Consider the following 20,717-nt stretch of genomic DNA (forward strand, 5'->3'; position numbering starts at 1 on the left):
TGAAGTTTTAAATTCCACTCTATTTCCCTGAATTCCCAAGACAGTTGCTGATGTAAATTTTAATATAAAATATTTAGTCACAAAATAGTATTGCTTTTGTATGCACATAGTTGTAAGATTACTTTGCTTTTGTCAATAAAAACTATACCATCTTTCATAAAACTCTAAACAAATTAAGAACTGTGATGTAGAACAAAAATTACACATGGTAAAACAGGTACCAGCACAACATTAGGTTATATTACATCAAAAAAAGTTTTAATGGTCCCAAATATATATACCCAACAACTAAGCATACACTCAGGGGAGAAAATAAAAATCAAAACCAAAATGAAACAAACAAAAAATTATGACACAAATGACCACATCTAGAATTCCACTCAATCTTTAATCAAGTAGGGACAAATCCCCACTTAAAAAAAATCTGCAGTTTGAAGGGCAAAGGGAACAGATAAAAAAGAGGAAACTTTATATTCGCCCCTCCCCCAGAGGTTTTCCAAACCTGTTGTAGCTTGACTAAAATGTTCAGAATGTATGATTTTAAAGGCAGGTCTCTTTATACAAAGAAACTGCTGGCATTCTTAACTAGTGAAGAATTATGGCAGAAAGGCCCATTCTTCTGAGTCTCAAACGTGGTCCAAGAAAGCATATTCTGATTGTAGCAACTGACCAATCAATCCAGAGTTCCACTTACAAAACCTCTGCCCTGTTGGCTTTTTGTTTCCATTTCCTTCCCTGAGAAAAGGGCAATGTGTGGTCCAGGCTGGAGAGCTCAAAGGCTTAAGTCTTTCTCCTATTCGTGTGATATCCCCTCCTCCTGCTCCACTGAATTGGCACTTGATGAGCAGAAGTCAAGTGTGGGAGGCTGATCTGTATCAGTCATTCACAAGAGACCACTGCGCTTCGCTATGGATTTTGTTGGGGGGAGGGACAGAGAACCAGTTTTTTCAACAGGTACTGATCACAGGCAGTTGCCATTATTATGATTCAAATTTTGCTTTCTTTGACAATGGTAGCGTCTCTTCCTTGTCTTCATCCTCATCGTCATCTTCATCATCATCAGGATAATCTACCAGACCCACGAGACCTCCCTGTTCAGAAATAAAGATTATTTAAAGAACAGAAAACAAAACACTACATTTTAAAATACCTGTGTTTAAGTCTAGAGAAAAGATATAGATCCTTCTTCAACCTTATTAACTGGGGTATTGCTGGGTGGCAGAGACATGTACTTAAGCATTAAAAAATTTTTTAAAGCATGGCTGCCTGGTTACCTCAGTTGATTAGAGTGTGGTGTTGATAACACCAAGGTCAAGAGTTCAGATCTATGTACTAGCCAGCCGAGGGACAAAATAAAATAAAATAAAAAACAAAGTCTAAAATAGTATATCAATATGAAAACTGCATAAGATAAACAGACCACCAGAAATGAGAGTGGACAGACTATTAGAGGTTAGGGAAAGTAATTTTACCCTGCCTGAAGCCTTACAACCAAATAAAACGCCAGTCTTTTTAACTGCTAGTCCAATAATTAACATATTTTATGTCTCAAAAGAAAGAAAGAAAGAAAGAAAGAAAAAAAAAAAAAAAAAAAAAAAAAAAGAGGCTCGCAGGTTAGCTGACTTGGTTAGAGCATGGGGGGTGGGGGGCGGCAACATAAGTCAGGCAGCCAAAAGAATTGGGTTTTATTCTGATTATGTCTTTTCTACATTTTCGATACGGTTAATTCTTTTTTTTAAAATAAACCTTGCTTAGCAAAACAAAGTTAGGAGTGTCCAGATATGTAGATTATCTTTTCCCCCACCAAGTCTTTATCTGGGTATTAACTCAGAAAGTTGATTAAGAAATAACCGGAAAGTTTTAAATTTCTGTAAATGTTTTGACATACAAAGTTGAACCTGTAGTTCTCAAACGCAACAAAATAAAATAAAACAAAACTCCCCCAAAACCAGAGTATATTCAGACTTTTGCATTGGTCATAAACTTTCAGGAATTTCTCGACTTTTAGATAAGTTCAGGTGGTGGTGTTGGTGGCAGAGGCAGCGGCAGGGGACCTCATCCTCTAGTTCACAAATGTTAAATTGGTTCCAGAAGACAGTAACCAAAGGGAGTCTCAGTCACAATTATTATTGGGAAAGTAAAAAAATGTACCTTTGTAGTAATAGCTGCCGTCTGAGATGTATTTTTAGGGACAGATCCAGGAGAGCCTGGAGATCCTGGGGATCCAGGTGATCCTGGAGAACCAGGCATATTTGTTGCAGATGACTGGCTGGTGAGGTTAGTCTTTGTTCCACTGGACAGGGAAAGCTTAAAACTTGGGCTCTGCCGTCCAGAAAGATTCGTTTTCAGAAGCACCTCCTTTTCCTCACTTTCTTTTACTAAAAATGAGAAGACTGTCAATAGTTGTCACCCATCTTTATCCTTTTTTTTTATTCCCCCAGATGAGGAAACACTAAAGTTCAATTTATGAACAAAGCTTATCAAAATACTAAATAAATACCATTATCCATTGGAATTTACTCCAGAGAAGGAATGAAATATATTCAGTATCATATTCAGTATTCCTGCCCTTCCTGAATTAATATGTTTTTCCTTAACTCAAATTAAGAAAATTTAAATCAAGGAGAAAAAAATTTAGTCTACACCTTCACAACAGAGCTATTATCAGTTACACCCTAAAATCTATGTCATCACATGAAATAGAAACTAAACATTTTGTCAAGAAATAAAGAATAAACCTAGAGTGAGAAAGCCTTCATTATTCCAACATACATTTCTTCCTTTCCATGAATTTACTTATTGGATCCATAATGTCATCATCATTTTTAGTTTTGTCAGATGGAGACACCACAGCTTCTCCATCTTCCAGGTCATCTTCATCTGTGTTAAACCACATCTCTTCTTCATCTTCTAGTGTTCTGGCATCTCTTCGATATCTATGATTCCTCAAAATGGAACGCATACTGTGAGTAAAGAGAAGAAAGGACAATAAATATACTCATAAGGACTTTTTAAAAGATGGTCCTCAAGTATTGCTCCAAAATTAGGTATAATCTTAATAGGTTAATGGGGATAAACAGACTTAAACACATGAAGACTGAAAAACCAGATTTACTGAACACATAATAGAAAACACACCCCACCATATCTACCTTAACTAGTAGAACTGAACTTCATATTATCAAAATTGTATTGTTCCACATCAGTTATTAAACTTGTTAACATCAAGAACGAACATGTATTTATTTATTTTAAAATGTACTATACATGTGAATTCAGGTATTTAGAAAAATGTAGAAGTTTTTTAGAATAATTTGTGACCTTAAAGAAATTCAAAGCAAATAAGGTAATGTTCTGATTTTGAACACATGAAGTCTCATTGCCACCAAAGTGTTTGATAGTTTTTCATCATCTAGCTTGATATATATATATGCCTGAGGAAGAGCCTGCAGATTATACTCATGCATCTACACCTTCAGGAAAACATTTACGTTGACCATTAAAAAAAACTACAACCTCTGTTCACCATCTGCCTAATTACCCCCTTCCCTGAAGCCAGACAATACCAAATAAACAGAAAAGAGCCACCACCTCACAACTTAGTTCTGAATGAGTAGATTCAAATATATGGTAATTTACCTGTCAAGTTTGGGATTATCTTGCCTTTCTCTTTGTTGTTCAAACCTCAGTTTTAGTCCTTTAAATGTCTGTACGTAATCTACATCTTCCAGTGCTTTCCAATAATTTTCAATTACATGAGCAGTTAATGATTTTATATCTTCCTATGAAAAAAAATTGTAATGAGAAAATGAGATAGGAAAATGTCATTTTAGCAAGGTGAGGCATAATTGCGAATTCATAAAACTCACCAAAAATAGTTTAATTTTATATAGTTATTATACAATCTTAGAGATAATCAACATTAAAAACGGGAATAACATACACTGGCTATTTTAGCAGTCCCTGATTTTTGGTACACCTCTGAATTATCGATGTGTCTTTCCAAAGTAAATGCCCAGGTCCCACCCTAGGTGATTTTGATTCCACGGGGCTGGGGCAGAATGGGCTCTAGGCATGAGTATTTTAAAAGCAAGGCACTCTCAGGGCTGGCCAGGTAGCTCAGCTCGTTAAAGTACTATAAAAACACCAAGTTCAAGGGTTCGGATCCCCGTACTGACCAGCTGACAAAACAAAAATAAATAAATAAAATTAAATAAATAAAAGCATGCCACAGAAAAGTTCTGCAGATGGATGGTGGTGACGGTTGCACAATGATAGGAATGTACTTAATAACGCCACTGAACTGTACCCTTAAAAATGATTAAAATGGCAAGTTACATGTTATGTGTATTTTACAACAATTTTTAAAAAAGCATGCCACAGATAATTTTGCACACAATGTTTGAGAACCACTAGTTTACTATATACTATTAAAGAATCAAGAAGAGTTTATTATGAAATTGCTCTTTATATATATGTGAAAGTCAAAAAGAACACATTCAAATGCTTATCCATCAACTACAGCTTTACTTTCTTAAAATTATTATACCTTAACAGTGTTAAATCAGTTGTCAAACCATCCCATACAAGATTCATAGCTGCTGAGAGTTAAGATGAGTTTGAATTGAACCTCTCACAAGCTTTTTGGTAACACTGGTTTTGCTTTTTAAAATCCTCTCCAAATATAATAACTCAAATAAGCCAAAATACCACTAATGTGTATTCAACTTCTCAAATAATTAAAACCAAAATTCTAAATTAAAAAATACAGAACCTACCACTCTAATAAATTCAAACATCTCTATTATGGCGGAGTTCATCAGATTGTAGCGGGATCCATTGTTGAGAAATGCTTTGACTACTGGTTCAAACAAAAAACTTTTCATTATGTAGCGATTGTAAAACTCATCTTTTAATCCGATAATCTTTCTCTTAAAACGAAGGGCACCTGAAATACAGAGGCATTGTTGTTCAAATCACATACCATACTTCCATATTTTAGACTTATCCAAAAATAAAACAAAACAAAAAATGTGTTTAACATATATCAGTAATTCTTCGTGCACAGTGATACGTTAGCACTTCCAGAAATGTGAACCTAAAGATAAGGATTATAAGTGTTATCAGAAAAATGTATTCTAAAAGTAGTGTATGTCATCATAGAACACAAGTCTTAGAGAGCCACAAAATTTCTGAAAATAAACCAGTTAGTAATAACCAAAATGTAATTTATATTTGAAATAAGAGCTAAAACAAATGAATTTACCTATCATACTACTAAAGATAAAAAATTCTCAACATACTCTTTTATATACACCTTAAAAACAATAGAAAAACCATTGTTTCATTAGGGCAATCCACTGTATAATTCGATCTTCAAAATTTTTGGACGCTCTTGTTATTTTGCATGAGAGGTTCATGGGTTTACATGGTTTATTTGTGGATGTGGTTGTAGAAATGCTTGCAAACCCACAAAAATCTGCATGACCCCAAATTTGCCTTCCCATAGTTTAGAAATAAATTTAGAGGATGTTGTTTATAATGTGGTCCTCTGTGCTTATTGCAGCGAGTATGCTTTTTAATATTCTTCCTAGTTTTCCTTTTTTACAATTAATTAGGCTTTAACTTACAGATTAAAAGGTATATTTACATCTTGAGGTATGGGGAGTTATTACTTAAGTCACCATTCATCAAGATCCAAATATACTCAGACAGCTAGACTTCAACAAAGCCCTCTTTACCTAAATGGAATTATCAGTAAGTTAATGCCCCAGTTATTGTAAACAGTTCAAAAAAGCATACTCACTTCATGCAGTCACATCGTCTTCGGTTGGCAAGATTAAATATTGTGTTTGTATTTTGTTTTCTTTGGAGATCATGGAAGTGGCTCGTTAAATTGCCAATTTGTTATTAATCAAGTCCTTCATGAGCAGGTAGCCAGGCAACCATGCTGACACGGTTTCTGGGTGGGAAGGCAGAGGAGTAAAGCAGCTCAATTTTTCTTTAGTTGGCAGAAAAGCGGTCCACAAGTGAATGCCCAATTAGGTACAGTTGATTATAAACTGCCTTAACAATCCAACTTATTTAAGAGTGTGTCTTTCTAAAGACACACTCTGGGCAGGGAGAATAGTTGATAGAAAAATAATTGCATTTTATTTTTTAAACTACTGAATATTTTCAAAAACATAAGCATGGTGAAATAAGACATTTTAAACAATAAGAGGCATCTTTCTGTGCGGTAAGGCAATGTTTATTTTCCCAAAAGAATAATTAACATTGGTTTTTAAATGTCAACTGACAAAGGAACTTGGTGAGGCAGTTCCACGTGTCAGAAAAAAATCAATATTTTAGAGCTGATGCTAATAGGCCAAATTTTAAGCTTTTAGTAATTAAAGCAAGATCTCTTATTATTTTAAGAACTGGTACTCCAACTTTGCAGGCTTTGTGGAGACTTGTGTCCTACTATAACACACACCCACTGATCCCTCTGTTTTGCATGCAGTTCCTAGGTAAGTGAAAAGAAACTCCCTTCCTGGAATTCACTAAGACCAGGGCATGCAGATGACATGACTACCTCTTCAAGAGTACTTCTATCTAGAAATTGCTGATGTAGACACAAGGTGGTTCTAGTGGTCTTTTTGTTTTGATCCTCATTTTCATTTGCCCTCACTTATTTATATCAAAAACTCTGTATTATTATGTCCACTCAAACCCATCCCTGAAAAAAAAACTGCATCAAAAATATCCAACCGCTATTCTTTGCTGTTGACTAAAAAGTTACTTTCAAAATTTTACCAGTGAAGTCTATAAAGTCAAGTCACTCAAAGGAGATTAGAGAAAACTTTTGAGACAGGCCAAATTTGCATAACCATAGGATTTTCAATGAGAAGTATACTCTGCTTCCACTCACAACATCGCTAACCTTCATTAACATGTCAGGAATCTCTTGTGCTTAGTTTTAGTTTCAATCATCTCTTAAAAAATTTCTTTTCAACTTTACCTTACAGAATATGAAATTTCATGTAATAAATTTGAGACTTTTGGCCTCACATGTAAGTAGTGATAGCTGAATAAAAGCCTCTACAATAAAGCTTTTATTTAATTCCTTTTATAGATTTTCATATTTGTAACAAATACAAAAAAACTAGACAACATAAAAGTATGAGCTAAAGGGCTACAATTTAAGATCCAAGAATCTTGAAAAGGCCAAGGAAACAGACTGATGGGAGGTATATAACCTATAAAGCCTGAGTTTAGAAAAGAATGCTGGTCTCACCTGCATACACAATTAGTAATCTTTAAATATGATAATATGTAGTAATTAAGCCGCAGCAGACATAAATAAAAAGTTCCCTAAGTCCCTAAACTGTTTACATTTAACTGCTCATTATCTTTTGCACTAACAGGTGTTCATCTACACTCATTTATAAAACCCTCCCTTAAAAAATACCACACTTGATATTTTATTTATGTACTTTTCTCATAAGAACCACAAATATCTTAAATCTCCCCAAATTTATATTGAGTTCTTAGAAATCCTTGATAAAAACTTCTACTGTATAGTATAAAGCCAGTCTTAAAGGGCTTGTTCCTAATGACTGGCACCTTCTTTAAGAAGAAACTCATATTCTTTTTTTTTTTTTTTTTTTGTCGTTTTTTCGTGACCGGCACTCAGCCAGTGAGTGCACCGGTCAGTCCTATATAGGATCCGAACCCGCGGCGGGAGCGTCACCGCGCTGCCAGCGCAGCACTCTACCAAGTGCGCCACGGGCTCGGCCCAAGAAACTCATATTCTTAATGCTGGGAAGAGAGGCCTACTGAGAAGTTATATGAGAAAGAGTTAAGTTTAATTGATAACCTGACTCAGTTTGGAGAATATCAACAATGATAAGACATAACTAAGACTTTGCTGGCACACTTAATTTCCAACAATATAAACTTTCATTTACTTGTAATGAGTCTCTCCGTAGTTTTCATTAATGACATATTTTCTTTACAATACTACAAGCAAAATAATGAGATGAGGAACTGAACTAAAGAAGAGGCCTTCCCTTTCAGCTGCATATCCTGCCAATCTCCTACTGGACTTGTGTGTCCTACATATAGCAAACCAACACACCACCCTTTTTTACTTTTTTTTTTTTTTTTTTTTACACTTAACATCCTAATTGTGTATTCAAGCAAGAATGTCACACTCTCCTATGACCAAGACACAAACCAAGTTACCCTCTTTTGTGAAATTTTCCTGATCTGCCTCATTAATTTAGAATAAATTCTTTCCACTATTTTTCAAACATAACTCAATATAGTGCTTTTTATGTTGTATTACGATTTTCATAAGACTCTCTTCTCCTAATGAACTGATTCACTTGTTAGCTGAATACAGGTCTTAATCATCTTTATTCTCCTAGTACCAGGTATATGTTGTACTTGATCAAACCTAAGATGCCACTGATTGCAAAAAACTTTATTTTTTCCTACTACTAAGGAAACAAAATGATTTAGAAGAGCTACCGATTATCATGACAAACCGAGAATTATAAGACTCACCTTGATTTCAGAGATGATAAATGTGTAAAGATGCACATTTTAGAATGAATGAAATATGGTAGGTGTTTAATATATTTGTTAAAATAAAACTGTCTAAACTTACTTATTCAGTTTTTACATTCTGTCCCATCTGCTCACAAATGCCTTTCCCACACTCAAACAAAACCCTCTGTGTTGACATGAAATAATGACTCAAAGAGTTATGAATTCTTTCTAAACTTGACCTTGGTGCTTTTTTTCTGGTAGGTATATAAGGAAAATGAAAATTGATTCTAAAAGCCCTTCTTTGGCATGCACTAAGCTCATGGATGTAAATAAGCAACAGTAAGGTAGAACAGAAATAATGAATTTATTTTTTGCTGTCCTTAGAAAGTCTAAGTTAATTCCACGTATGCTACCTATGAATTTTGACTGAAAAAGGTTGCTAAGTAATATCAAAGATCCTGGATATTCAGCAGAAAGTAATTGTATCAAATATCTGAAAATTGGAAAAAGAAGATATACTCTGACCACATGTATTTTCAGTACATACTGCAGTATGTAGACTAGTCTGAAAAACTAGGTCAAGAAACATGACAAAAATCACCCAGATAGAAAGTTCAATGAATTTTTTAGAAGGAAAATAATGTCCAATACTATTTTGAAGATAAAATGTTGATAGGGTAGAACAACAATAGAAATATCCTTAAAAACAATGTTGTTTTTATAATTTAAGTATTTTTTCAAAAATCAATTAAGGAAAGAATTAAAAATGAAGTGAAAAAAGACAGCAAAAATGGATGTATATGTTCAGGTGTCCAATTAGTGGCTGACTACGATGCCTTAAAAGCAACAACATTAAAACAATCAAACTTACCTTTAAAAACCAAAAGGCATGAGAGTTAGTTACTAGCAAACATCTCTCATTGAGCCTCCAATGTACCCCCTAAACTTGGTCTGCCAGCTTACCAATAAGGACAATTTAAATATGGAAACTCATTACCTAGGAAGTCTGGCTGCTGCATAATTAAGAACATTCTGGTTTAACATTATTTCCAATTCAGAAACATGTTGTACTCCAACAAACTAGGATCTTAAGAACACTGTGAAAGTCAGTTTTTGAAAAACTTACACATAATTAAGAACAATCGTCTTGTTAAAAGACTATCTGTTGCTCTAAGAGTCTAAACTTTAATCCATACAGGTCCACGTGGTACATATTTTAGGCTTTGTGGGCTACATATGGTCTCTGTAGCATATTAGTTTTTCTTTTTAAAACCATCTTTAAAAAACATAAAAACCATTTTTCAGCTCGCAAGTTGTACAAAAATAGGCCACGGGTTGGATTTGGCCACAGCTGTAGTTTGCCGCCCATGCTCTAAACAAGTGAGGTAAAATGATCAAAAGTGCTGTTTTAATAATTGAATATAATACTTTAATATAATTTGTAAATACACTCTAACCCCTTTGCTGAATGTTAATGAAAAAGCAAGAAAATTACCTGCTCAATGTGGCAAAACTATATAATCAGTGGCAGAGTTAGCATTAAAACCTAGATTTCCTGACCTGTAATCAGTGATCGTTCCCTTCCAGGCAATAAGATCTAAACATGCCAACAACATGATAATATGTAAAGATAACAAGTAATTCTTTCTATCTGAAGCAACACTTACACAATGCCAGGAAAGCATGCTTTGAGGCCATAAGAACTAGCACTCTCCGAAGGATATCCTTATTAATAATGTAGTTCTTTATGTGGTAGGTATGGTGCTCCACACAAAATGTTAACAATTCCAATACAAGTGCCAATAACTGGGCAGTTTGAAAATCATCTAAAATAAACAAAACACAATTATATTTAATGGCTAACATTTTTTCCTTCTCAAATGTAAGAACTCAAATTCTAATCAAGTAAAATCCTTACTTCTATTAGCCCAAATATTTTGATTTTAGGGAAGAGGGAATTAACATTTACTGACTGCCCACAATGTGCCAGAAACTGTGCTTTTTTCTTTTTTAATTTAAACAACCCTATAAGGAATTAGTTTTACAACATTACAAGTCTATTAACTAACTAGACTCAAGTCAGAAAAGTTAGTAAGGCAGAGTTAGGATACAAATCTAGAAGATCTGCTTTATTCCAAAGTCCAAGAACACTCTACCATGTGTCTTAACGCAACCCCTCACAGATGTACACACAGCACAGGAGGTCCTGCCAGACACCATCTCATCTGTGGTGCCATTAACTCTCTCCCTGCTCCCATGATTCCAGTGTGTTTTGTGCCTTCTTTACTATACCTGAGTCCACACTGAATTTTAATTACCAGCTTATCTTTAGTCTTCACAGGCAGCAAGCCTCTGAAAGTATTTTACTCACTTTTTTAATTCCCTCCATTAAGCCCCTATAGACTACAGCACAGTGCCTTCCACATAATAAGTTCTCAATAAATGTTGAATGAATTGAACATGTGGGTTTGGAAAGAAGCCTTAAGCTTTACATAATATAAATAAAGATAGGAGAAATGGATATTCACATTTCAAAGACCTGATTCTAGAGCCACACAAAAAAGTAAATTTAACATGTACTTTCTATAAGCAGTATTACAAGTAGAATATACTATATTAAGAATTTATATGACGAAATAATGTATCTATTCCTAAAGCTTCAATAAGGAATTTCACAACGAAGACTCGTAAAACTAATCCCTAAACACACACACACACACACGCGCGCGCGAGCGCCAAGGAATAAAATGCAAAAATAACAAATACTACTAACATATCCTCAATGCAAATAAAAATAACTTAATACTGAGCAAAAGTTGTCTACCCAAAAAAAAAAAAAAAAAAAAAATCTGTCTACACATCTGGAGTACAAATAACTTAAAATGAATTTCTTAATAGCTACTTCCTTTTATTTATTTAGATACAAACTAAATACAAATATTGTTTAATAAAAAATTGTTCTAAAATTCTGAAAACAAGTAATTATCCATTTCTTCTTCTAAATTTCTGTTATCTCTGTTTACAGCACTTTTAGAAGAAATTTTACTTTGAACATCCCTTTTGAAAACAGATTAGACCCCTATGTTAATCTAATGGTTTCAACTTTTAAAGACTGTTAGGGCACACTGTGCAGCCCCCACCTCCGCCTTCCTCTAAAGAGTATTAATTTATACCAACTTTGAGTTTCAGAATTCAAGAACAGAGAACTTAACTACCAACCTGTATTAGCTTACCTTTACTAGGTTTGTCTTCTGTTGTATTTGCTAGTAAAGGAGCAGTGAGAACATGCATACAGTGTTTGTAGAAGAAACCCAGAAATTCAGTCTTTTCTGTTTTCTAAGGAATCAAAAGCACATCCATGAACGTCCATAACTGCACTGGTTCCTACCAGCAATAAACAAAAAATACTAGCTATGAAAAAATGGAAAACCACCCATGGCTTACATTGGCAGTGGCTAGCATGTTCTCTGGGTCAACTAAAGTTCGAAGCAGACCCATAAGTTGGACTGCTCCTCCAAGTTCAGGATCTGTATCACAAATCATATGTTCTATAATGAGGTTGATGAGCAAAATGTCCTGGTGAGAAAAATACACATGATAAGGATCATTTACTACAAAAGAAAATGGAAAAAGCACAAACTAAGACATATACTACAGTATTACACCTAGCTCTAGCTGTCTTGTTAATAGCAAAGAAAACGAAATGACTCAGTCACTTCTTTAACAGGACATATGGATATGGCAGTGTTTTTTTCCCTAAAGTGTGGTACAGGGACAACACTAAATAGTACCAAAAAGAAAAGAAAGCTTCTTTTTCTATTATTTTTAAATTCCTCTGATTAAAGCAAAAACAAAGTTTCAGTTTGGTGCTAATAGATCTTTACACCTTTCTAACAACAAAATCTACCTTCTGAAGAATGCTAACAGGCTTTAGGTTCATAGCTTTCACAATAAGAATATTTAGCTAGAATTTATAACATTGTTTTCCTTTCGCTGCATTTATTTTTACAGATTCCTTCTATGTATGCAAATGATACCTGTTCTCCATTACGGAAATGATATAGTTTCTTTTAAAAATAAGTTCAGGAAAAAAATTAGTTTGTATCTTAATGTCTGAAATTGGGGAAAACAAAACTATGGCATTTACAGAATGCACAGAACAAATGGATTATATAGACTCCAAATGTCAAAGAAAATAAACTGCTGATTTTCCTGAGGCCCTATTATGACTGGTGTTACTGGCCCAAGGAATAAATAAAAATTGAGAGGAATTCAGTTAGAAAACCTCTGTGCTTGCTTTATATATGCAACGGTAGAATGAACAAAGATAGAGAAAATGCAGATAGTATATGGAAATGATGATCATGAGTGGAAAATCAAGAGGACAACTGCATGTAAGTGAAGTATTACAAAGTATAATACATCAAGGGATGTTCAACTACTGGGTTACAGGGCCAGTAAGAATAGTCCTTATATTAAATAATACAGATATTTTGGTTCTCAAGATAGGACTATTTTATAAAAGAAAACACGACATAACATTCGACAGTTCAAACTGGTACTTTTCTGCACCTACCCTGGCACTATAATTTAAAAATAAAACCTTAAATATAGAAGTTATTAGGCATTCGACTTCATTTTGACATTACAACATGTTAATTAGAATCTTTCCAAAAAGTAACAAGTCTATTTTCTCATTTTGTAAAAATACCATAGGATGAAATTCTGCACAGATTTTTTTCCTAAGAAGATATCTCTTTCCCCACCCTCTCTTAATAAGGAGTTGAGGGCAGAATATCTTAGTCTATTCTTAAGTAAAAAGTTACTCTCAAAATTTTATGGGGGAAGGAGGAAAAACCAGAATCATTGTTTTAATTATCTGAAAATAAAGCAGAGGAGCACACACATTTAGGGCTCCGACTAATGTCAGGCACCATACAACCCAGAAGTGCCTTCACACTGCCAGAATATATTCACTTAGTTACTGTAAAATTGATACAACTATTATAATTTCTCATAGATGGTAGTGTGTGTGTGAATAAGACAACATCTGCTTCATTTCTACATTCTTGATAATTTCGAGAATCTACCCATACCAAAGTCAATGTTTTCCTGGGGAAGTTATTCATAACTCCCCAAATAGAAGAATAATTGATTGATTAAATGAATTAAGACAACATAGCAAATTAACTTCAGAATTAAAAAGAAACTTGATGTCAAAATGTTTAAAGAAATTTAAATTGAACATAAATAATTGCTGTAAGGCACAATAAATATATATAAACTGAGATAGAAACCAATTTAGGGGAAGAATAAGTCATTTGATATTATGGCTACGTTTTCCCAAACAGCAACAATTTAAACCTTAAAAATGAATAATAAATACAGTTATAGCTACCTATGTATAAATACTTACTATTAGTTCAAATAATATTTACCTTGCTGGTTATTTTTTGCTCTGTTAACTTCTTACTTACATCATCATTCTGTTGTGCCTCCTGCATGACAAACTCTCGTACCATGGATGGATTATATTCAACCAAGTATGAGAATATATCAGTAGCAGCACTTCGCACCTGTGTATCATCCATGCCCTGCAGATAAAAAGTGCTTACAGCTTATGTGAATAAGACATTGCAATATAAAAGGTCAAAGAAATTCTGCATGTAAAATTCTTGTTCTATGGATAATATTATATTTTCTAAATCACTTATTCCTGGTTTGCCTTTCTAACATTTCATCTAATAGGCTGCAAAGTTAAGAAATTTTTATTAAAAATATGGAAAACTCCTCTGAGCATTCTTTCAATACTGTGTGAAGACTCTTCATAATGAGATTTTATATCTTCTTTAACTTTATGTAATACACAGCAAATATTAATATTGGCTATAATCAAATACTTGCATGTTACACTTTAAAAAATTACTTCTGTGGTTTGAAAAAAATAATGGTAATTAAAAATGAGGAGAAACAAACTTACAAGGATGACTTCTAAAGCTGGTAATATGCCCATGTTTGACAAAGTCTTAAAAAAAGCGTCTCTGTTTTGAGGTTGTAGCGTTTGGGAAAACGCACAAAATTCTTTTAAAAAGTTAACCTGAAATTAGAAAAATGGATAAGTGAAGATAAGAGGTTTGTTATTTTATCTTTATGCCTTTCACAATATGTAATTTCTTACCAATTCCTGTCTTTTTTCTTCATCTGTTGCTTCATCTGTTAGTTGTGCAAACAAATCTGTCAGGAATTTTTCATCTTCCTATGAAATAAAGAACAAATTTAATTATGTTAATAACCAGTGTACTAAAATATAATGTCAGAATGCTATACTATGAGATATAAATTGAAATAACTGGAAAAAGGAAAGATGGTAGTGGCAACGCTGTTCTTTAAGAGAGGAAAAACTAAACTATTAAAGGATTAACTGGAGATTTACAATAGAAAGATTATTCTTATATTTTGGCAAGGCGCTATTTCCTAGGCCTATTTAAGGGCCAGATAGTAAATATTTTTGTCTTCGTGGGCCATATGGTCTCTACTACAACTACTCAACTCTGCTGTTGCAGTACGAAAGCAGTCATAGACAATATGTAAATGAATGAGTGTGGCTGTGTTTCAATAAAACTTTACTTAAAAAAACAGGCATGGGCCAGTTTGTCAACCCCTCATTTTTACAGGGTTTTAACCTTCAGAATTCAAGGTTCTTCAACCTCTCACATGTAGATGAAAATGAAGATAAAACTTCCTTCATGTTTTAAAAATACAAAAATGACAATTATTTAAAAAGCTCAATTCAGAGCTTTTAAAGAAACGTATTATTCGAAACATTGTGTATGTGTCCATGTACACATACACAATAATTTAATATACATTAAACTATTTTGAAAAGGATTTCAAAGGATACCCTCAAAGGGTATTAATCTCAGTCAGAGAAGTATAAACATCGAAAAGAACCTCAAATATTATCTTATCCTACATCCTTATTTAATAATCGAGACAAAGATTAAGAAATTTACCCAAGCCCAACCAATTAGCAGGTGGTAGAGCCTTCCTGATTACCTTTTCAATTTTTCTCACTACTGTTTTTCATCAAAATTTTGTTGTATTTTAATTTCATACTACTTCAGCTAGTAGAAGTAGACTCAACACTACTCCAGCCCTAGACATACCTAAGTCTAAATACACAAACAAACACATGTAAACACAAACGTGAATGCAACTTCCCACTAGATTATAAGGTCCATATTCACTGTTATAGGTGCCCGGGAAACATTTTCTCTGTAGTACTAAATTACTTTGATTACTTCCACCTTTACTTTTTCTAAAATGCACAAATAGGCCATACTTCATTATACATGTTGATCATGTTTGTTACCAAATGGCATCCAATTTCAAGGTACATCCCAGATATAATATATTCCACCAACTGGAAATCAAATGGTTAAAAAAGAAATTCTCTAAACTGCTGCAGTTGGGGGATACAGAAGTAGAAAATAAGAATGTTTACTAGTATTACAAAGGAAGCAGTCAATGGTTAAGGGGAGTGTGTAACTGTGTATAAGCGTGTGTATACACAGGGTGAGTGGGAACCTGCTTTAAAACTGTACCTTAAACACTCTTTGCTAAAAAATGTGTAAAGTGTTTCTGCCTTCACAGCAGCACTTTGGATATAAGTGCCCAGCATCAAGAGAAAAAGAACTATAGCACTGTCAGCCAGCATTTTACAAAGCATATTGTAGGGAAACAAAGACTTTACTTGAAATTATTCATACTTAATGAGTAAAACTGGCCTTTTAAACAAATGGATGAAGACCAAGAAAACACAAAAGAGACAAATTCGTACACAATAAAAATAGAACCGTAGAGAGGATCAGAAGAACTCAGGACTATCCAAGGAAACCAGGAATCAAAACTGGTTCTACTAGCCAGCAAAAACTATCTCCTTACCAAAGAAAAAGTGGAAATTGGTACCAGAACCCTATTCCCTCCTCCATTATCAATCACAATACACTGTATAGAGGATTACTTGTTTTACCAGACTGTACTACTGCCTATATTGTTTGTTCACATGTCTGTCCTAAATGAATGGAAAACATGTCAAATCTGTCAATATAAATAGGTATTACATATTACTAGCTCTATGAAAGCAGTTAACAGGTAAAATGGACTTTTCTATTTAAATTAAATTCCTATTTTTTTAAAAAGGTGTCAAAGGCAAGGAAACTGAAAATACAAAAATTGTCTAAAAAGGGACAGATATGAAGATTAAACATACTGCTTTATTTGTAATATGTGCTACCAAGCAGCTCTTCCTGACATTTATTGTCCTCCCTATACTTTAACAAATTCAGGTTTCAAATAATTTTACTTGCAGACCTGAAGAGGTAAAGTCTTATAAAATAACATTTTCCAAGTCATATCACACTTATCCGTTATTCTTACAATATCATAGGCTTCAAAGAAACAAAAAAGACACAGGAGGTGTGCAAGTAAATTTCTCTTTGCCCTACGCAAACTTCTATTTCAGTCAGAATGGACCGATTCACATACTATGGGATGATACAGTGGGAAGTTCTCTTAACTTTAGAGGTGTTACAAATGCAGATTATTGGCCAGCTCTTCAAAATTTTGATTACATGTTTTGTGCAGAACCCAGTATATTGCACTGTAAGCAATTCTAATGCAAGCACCCTAAAACACCAAACCTGAGAGACTGGGCACACTATAAAAAGACAATTGGGGATTTAATAAAACATTATTAATAGATACTTTAAGAAATGCTCATGAATCTTGCATCATGTTCAACCTTTAATCTTCAGATAACTTTACGAGGTAGGCACTAATATTACCATCCTTCAAGTAGAAAAACAAAGTTTGAAGAGGTTAAGAAAGCTACCCAAGTCACAGAGCTGTTAAGTGACAGAGCTAAAACAAACTCACATCTCTTTAACTCCCCCACACTCTCATCCATTATAAAAATATGCCTTTTGGTAGGGATACATGTAGTTATAATTTGCCTCCTTTGCTCTATTGCCTTGACCCTAAAACTGGGCCTGTACCGGATCATTTCATGGGACTTCTATAAATTCTATAGAATTTAAATTCTGTATTTAATAATATTTCTTTTGGCTTCCCTGTTTTCTCTTCCCTCTTCCAATCTATTCTATTCTGTGCATAACTGAAAGATTACTATCCCTAAAATTTGACAGTCATTTCATTAATGTCATTCCTCTGTAATCTCTTCAAGCAATATTTCTTTATCACTTACCTTCCCTACCCCAAATACAACAATTAGTCTCAGTATTATTATATATCATAATCTCTTGTAATTTGCCTTTAGACTTTAACAAAATTAAAACTCAATTTAGGTGTTTAAAAGGAAGAAAAATTGTTGATGAAGGTAATTAATAGTTCAAACATTATCAGTTAAGTAGGGTATCTTTTAAAGTAGGGGAAAAAAATCATCTAACTCACCTGTAACATACCAACAATCTCTACCTTATTGAAGAAGATAAAGGAGTGAAGTGTTGATAACATGTTTTCTTCAAAGACTGAAGGTGTGGGTAGAACCATATCTTGTATATACTGAACTCTGTATGTCTGATGAATTTTTTGTTTAAGTTCAGGATCTGATATTGGAATCACTTCTTTAAACTTGGCTGTTTTGGTTAAAAATTCCCTGTGTTTTCGTGGTTGTGATAAAGCAGGGTCATATTCTAAACACCCAATGACGTCCATTATACATTCCTCAGAGAACATAACTTCGAAAAGAGCAGTTCGATTCAAGAGGAAGATGCCTTTGATAATTTCATACAAGTGGTGCAGTCCTTCAATATTTTCCAAATCCTCACACACATGAAAAAGCTCTAAGAGCTTTTTAATATAACCCTCATTTTCCAGTGCTAGTGCAAGTTTTTCACGGCGAAGGGGGGAAGGTAAAGATGATGCCACAAGTTCTGCAATTTCCTCAAGGCGACTTAATTCACAAGATGGCAATTCTAAACCAGGTGATGACATATCATCAAAACGCTCCTCTTCAGATTCATCCACAAGGTCTTGAGTGATGTCCACTGAAGGGTCCTTTCCTTGAACCTATGAAAAACAATTTGTGATAGCTGACAAAATATAAACCAGCAAACCTAAACAGTATGCTTAGATGAAATACAAGAAATGTTATAAGAGATGCTATAAGGAAACTATAATGTTAATTTTCAAGTTTAAGAATCTTTTCAAACTTGACACAATTGCCAATTTTTCTAAATTAACATATACTTTCAATTTTAAGGAAGTTAGTTCAAAGTTCAGAGATGGACTGAGCTTCCTCATAGAGTACAAGGTTTGTCAGCAAGGGCAACTTTCTAGGACAGGCTAAACTAAGTGAGACTGTGACGAAAGAGTTTCCTGCAGACCCACAACATAGAAAGCTGATGCTAAAACATCCACTCACATCTCATTATCTATGGCCCTCTTTTCCAACTGACCAGGGCAAGTCTTGAACATTTCTAGAACTGTGCTATGGGATAGCTACCACCAATCTCTTCAATATTTAAGTAAAATTCAAATAAATACCAAATATCATAACACTGTGATCAGAGAAAATATATATAATTGTAAGCAACAAGGAAAATTACTTAATGTCAATTGATTCTAGAAACCCAGGGCCAGAGTCTGAACAAACTGGCTTTGGACCAAACTGAGTCATTGATTTGCTATAAATGTTGGATGGTAGCTCAAAAATATAATTAACAAAAACTGGATAGGACACAAGTGCACCTACACAAAAATGAAGCTATGTACAAAGTAAGTGCGATCAACATGTGGTAGAGTATCCTCCAAGAACATTTGCTGAACATTAAGTAGCACAACCATGGAGAAGTTTTTCTCTCTACACACCCAAACCTGTAGCCTTCATCATCCCTAGAAGCCCTAAAATCTATCATAAACCCCAACTTTATGTCAATGTAGGGGCTCTGATTACAAAAAATTAACTTAGAAGTGTTCACAATTAAATACATTTCTATGATAAAAGCATATTTTTATAAAAGGCCAAGGACAGATTTAAAAATAAAACAAATTTTGCTATCTTGGCCCTAGAATTTGGGACACTGACCACTAACATAGCCCAACAGGCCAAGCAGAATGCTAAAGGGATGGAAAAATTAGACCTTATATGAAATAGCCAGGAAACTTAAATTGCTTAGCATGGTTAAGAGATACTGTTGATGAAAACTGGAAGGAAAAATGGCCTGGAATATTTATCTGGAAATATGCTCTAAGATGATATGGTCTTGTCCTCAGCCCAGTGGGCAGCACTACTGAGAACAAGGCTAGGCACATTCACAGCTTGTACCTGGCATGGTGTCAAGTTGGCTCTGAATTTGTTAATTATGTAAGTTCTCATTATAGCTTTAGGTTCCTAATACCCAAGCTATGGCTTTACCCACAGAAAAATGTTAGAGTTCTTCTCCCTTTTGTCTTATTGTGGTAAAACATATGTAACATAAGGATTGCCAGTTTAAGCATTTTAAATATAGAATTTCATGGAATTACATTCACAATGCTGTGTGACTACTATCTCTAACAAGAATGTTAGGTTTTGATTAATAAACCAAATGAAAATGGATGAGAGCTCTTACTATAATGAAAATGCTATCTTCTTGGGTTCAGACATTAATAACTATCAAGGAGGGCACTAAAAAAATGGGCAGATTTTTAGCTATTTCTAGGTCAGAAATGGTGAATAGGGTTCAAGAAATAAGAGGAACATGTAAGATCTCAGAAAATAAAATGTAATGACTTCCACAGAATGAGCTGGGATCCAGAAAACGATTGAGAAGTGCAGACAGAATCCATAAACGAGTGATTAAGAAATGATATCTTCAGCATAAACTAAATAACAGTTGGAGGGAAGGACCATAAAAGAACGTAAAACAGCCACAATTCCTAGGTAATTTATTATAGAGAAAGCATCCGTATACTACTATCTGTGGCCTAAGTGAAAACGACTGAAAAATTTATGGCATTAAAGAGCAAGGAAAGGTAAACATCAGACAATGTTAAAGGAGAGCCAGGCATCACAGTTAGATTGAGTCCAGGTTTGAGTTAAATACTGGCCTAGTAGAAGACTGTATCTGGGGTGGGACTGTTCAACCCAGAAAGATGAAGAACAAAATTTGTCTGAATAA

At 34.0% G+C, this 20,717-nt stretch overlaps 1 protein-coding gene across 3 annotated transcripts in view; it reads right to left on the reverse strand.

Annotated features, from left to right (window-relative positions):
• Positions 1-369: 369 nt before the first annotated feature.
• Positions 370-20,717, reverse strand: part of PPP4R3A (protein phosphatase 4 regulatory subunit 3A) — a 36,644-nt gene continuing 16,296 nt past the window's right edge. Inside the window, exons 4-15 of one of the 3 annotated variants that reach the window (XM_063089791.1) lie at positions 18,007-18,624; positions 14,714-14,791; positions 14,516-14,632; positions 14,013-14,129; positions 11,980-12,111; positions 11,769-11,871; positions 10,203-10,361; positions 4,779-4,948; positions 3,640-3,782; positions 2,773-2,963; positions 2,152-2,378; positions 370-1,091 (exon numbers count right to left, since the gene is read on the reverse strand). In XM_063089791.1, coding sequence (XP_062945861.1) covers positions 981-1,091; positions 2,152-2,378; positions 2,773-2,963; positions 3,640-3,782; positions 4,779-4,948; positions 10,203-10,361; positions 11,769-11,871; positions 11,980-12,111; positions 14,013-14,129; positions 14,516-14,632; positions 14,714-14,791; positions 18,007-18,624 — 2,166 coding nt within the window. In that variant the 3' untranslated portion in view covers positions 370-980. Of the gene's footprint in view, positions 1,092-2,151; positions 2,379-2,772; positions 2,964-3,639; positions 3,783-4,778; positions 4,949-10,202; positions 10,362-11,768; positions 11,872-11,979; positions 12,112-13,973; positions 14,130-14,515; positions 14,633-14,713; positions 14,792-18,006; positions 18,625-20,717 lie in introns of all 3 variants that reach the window. The other 2 variants (XM_063089790.1, XM_063089792.1) reach the window with 2 other exon arrangements.

The sequence above is a fragment of the Cynocephalus volans genome, chromosome 3, assembly GCF_027409185.1.
Source record: "Cynocephalus volans isolate mCynVol1 chromosome 3, mCynVol1.pri, whole genome shotgun sequence".
Classification (NCBI taxonomy): Eukaryota; Metazoa; Chordata; class Mammalia; order Dermoptera; family Cynocephalidae; genus Cynocephalus; species Cynocephalus volans.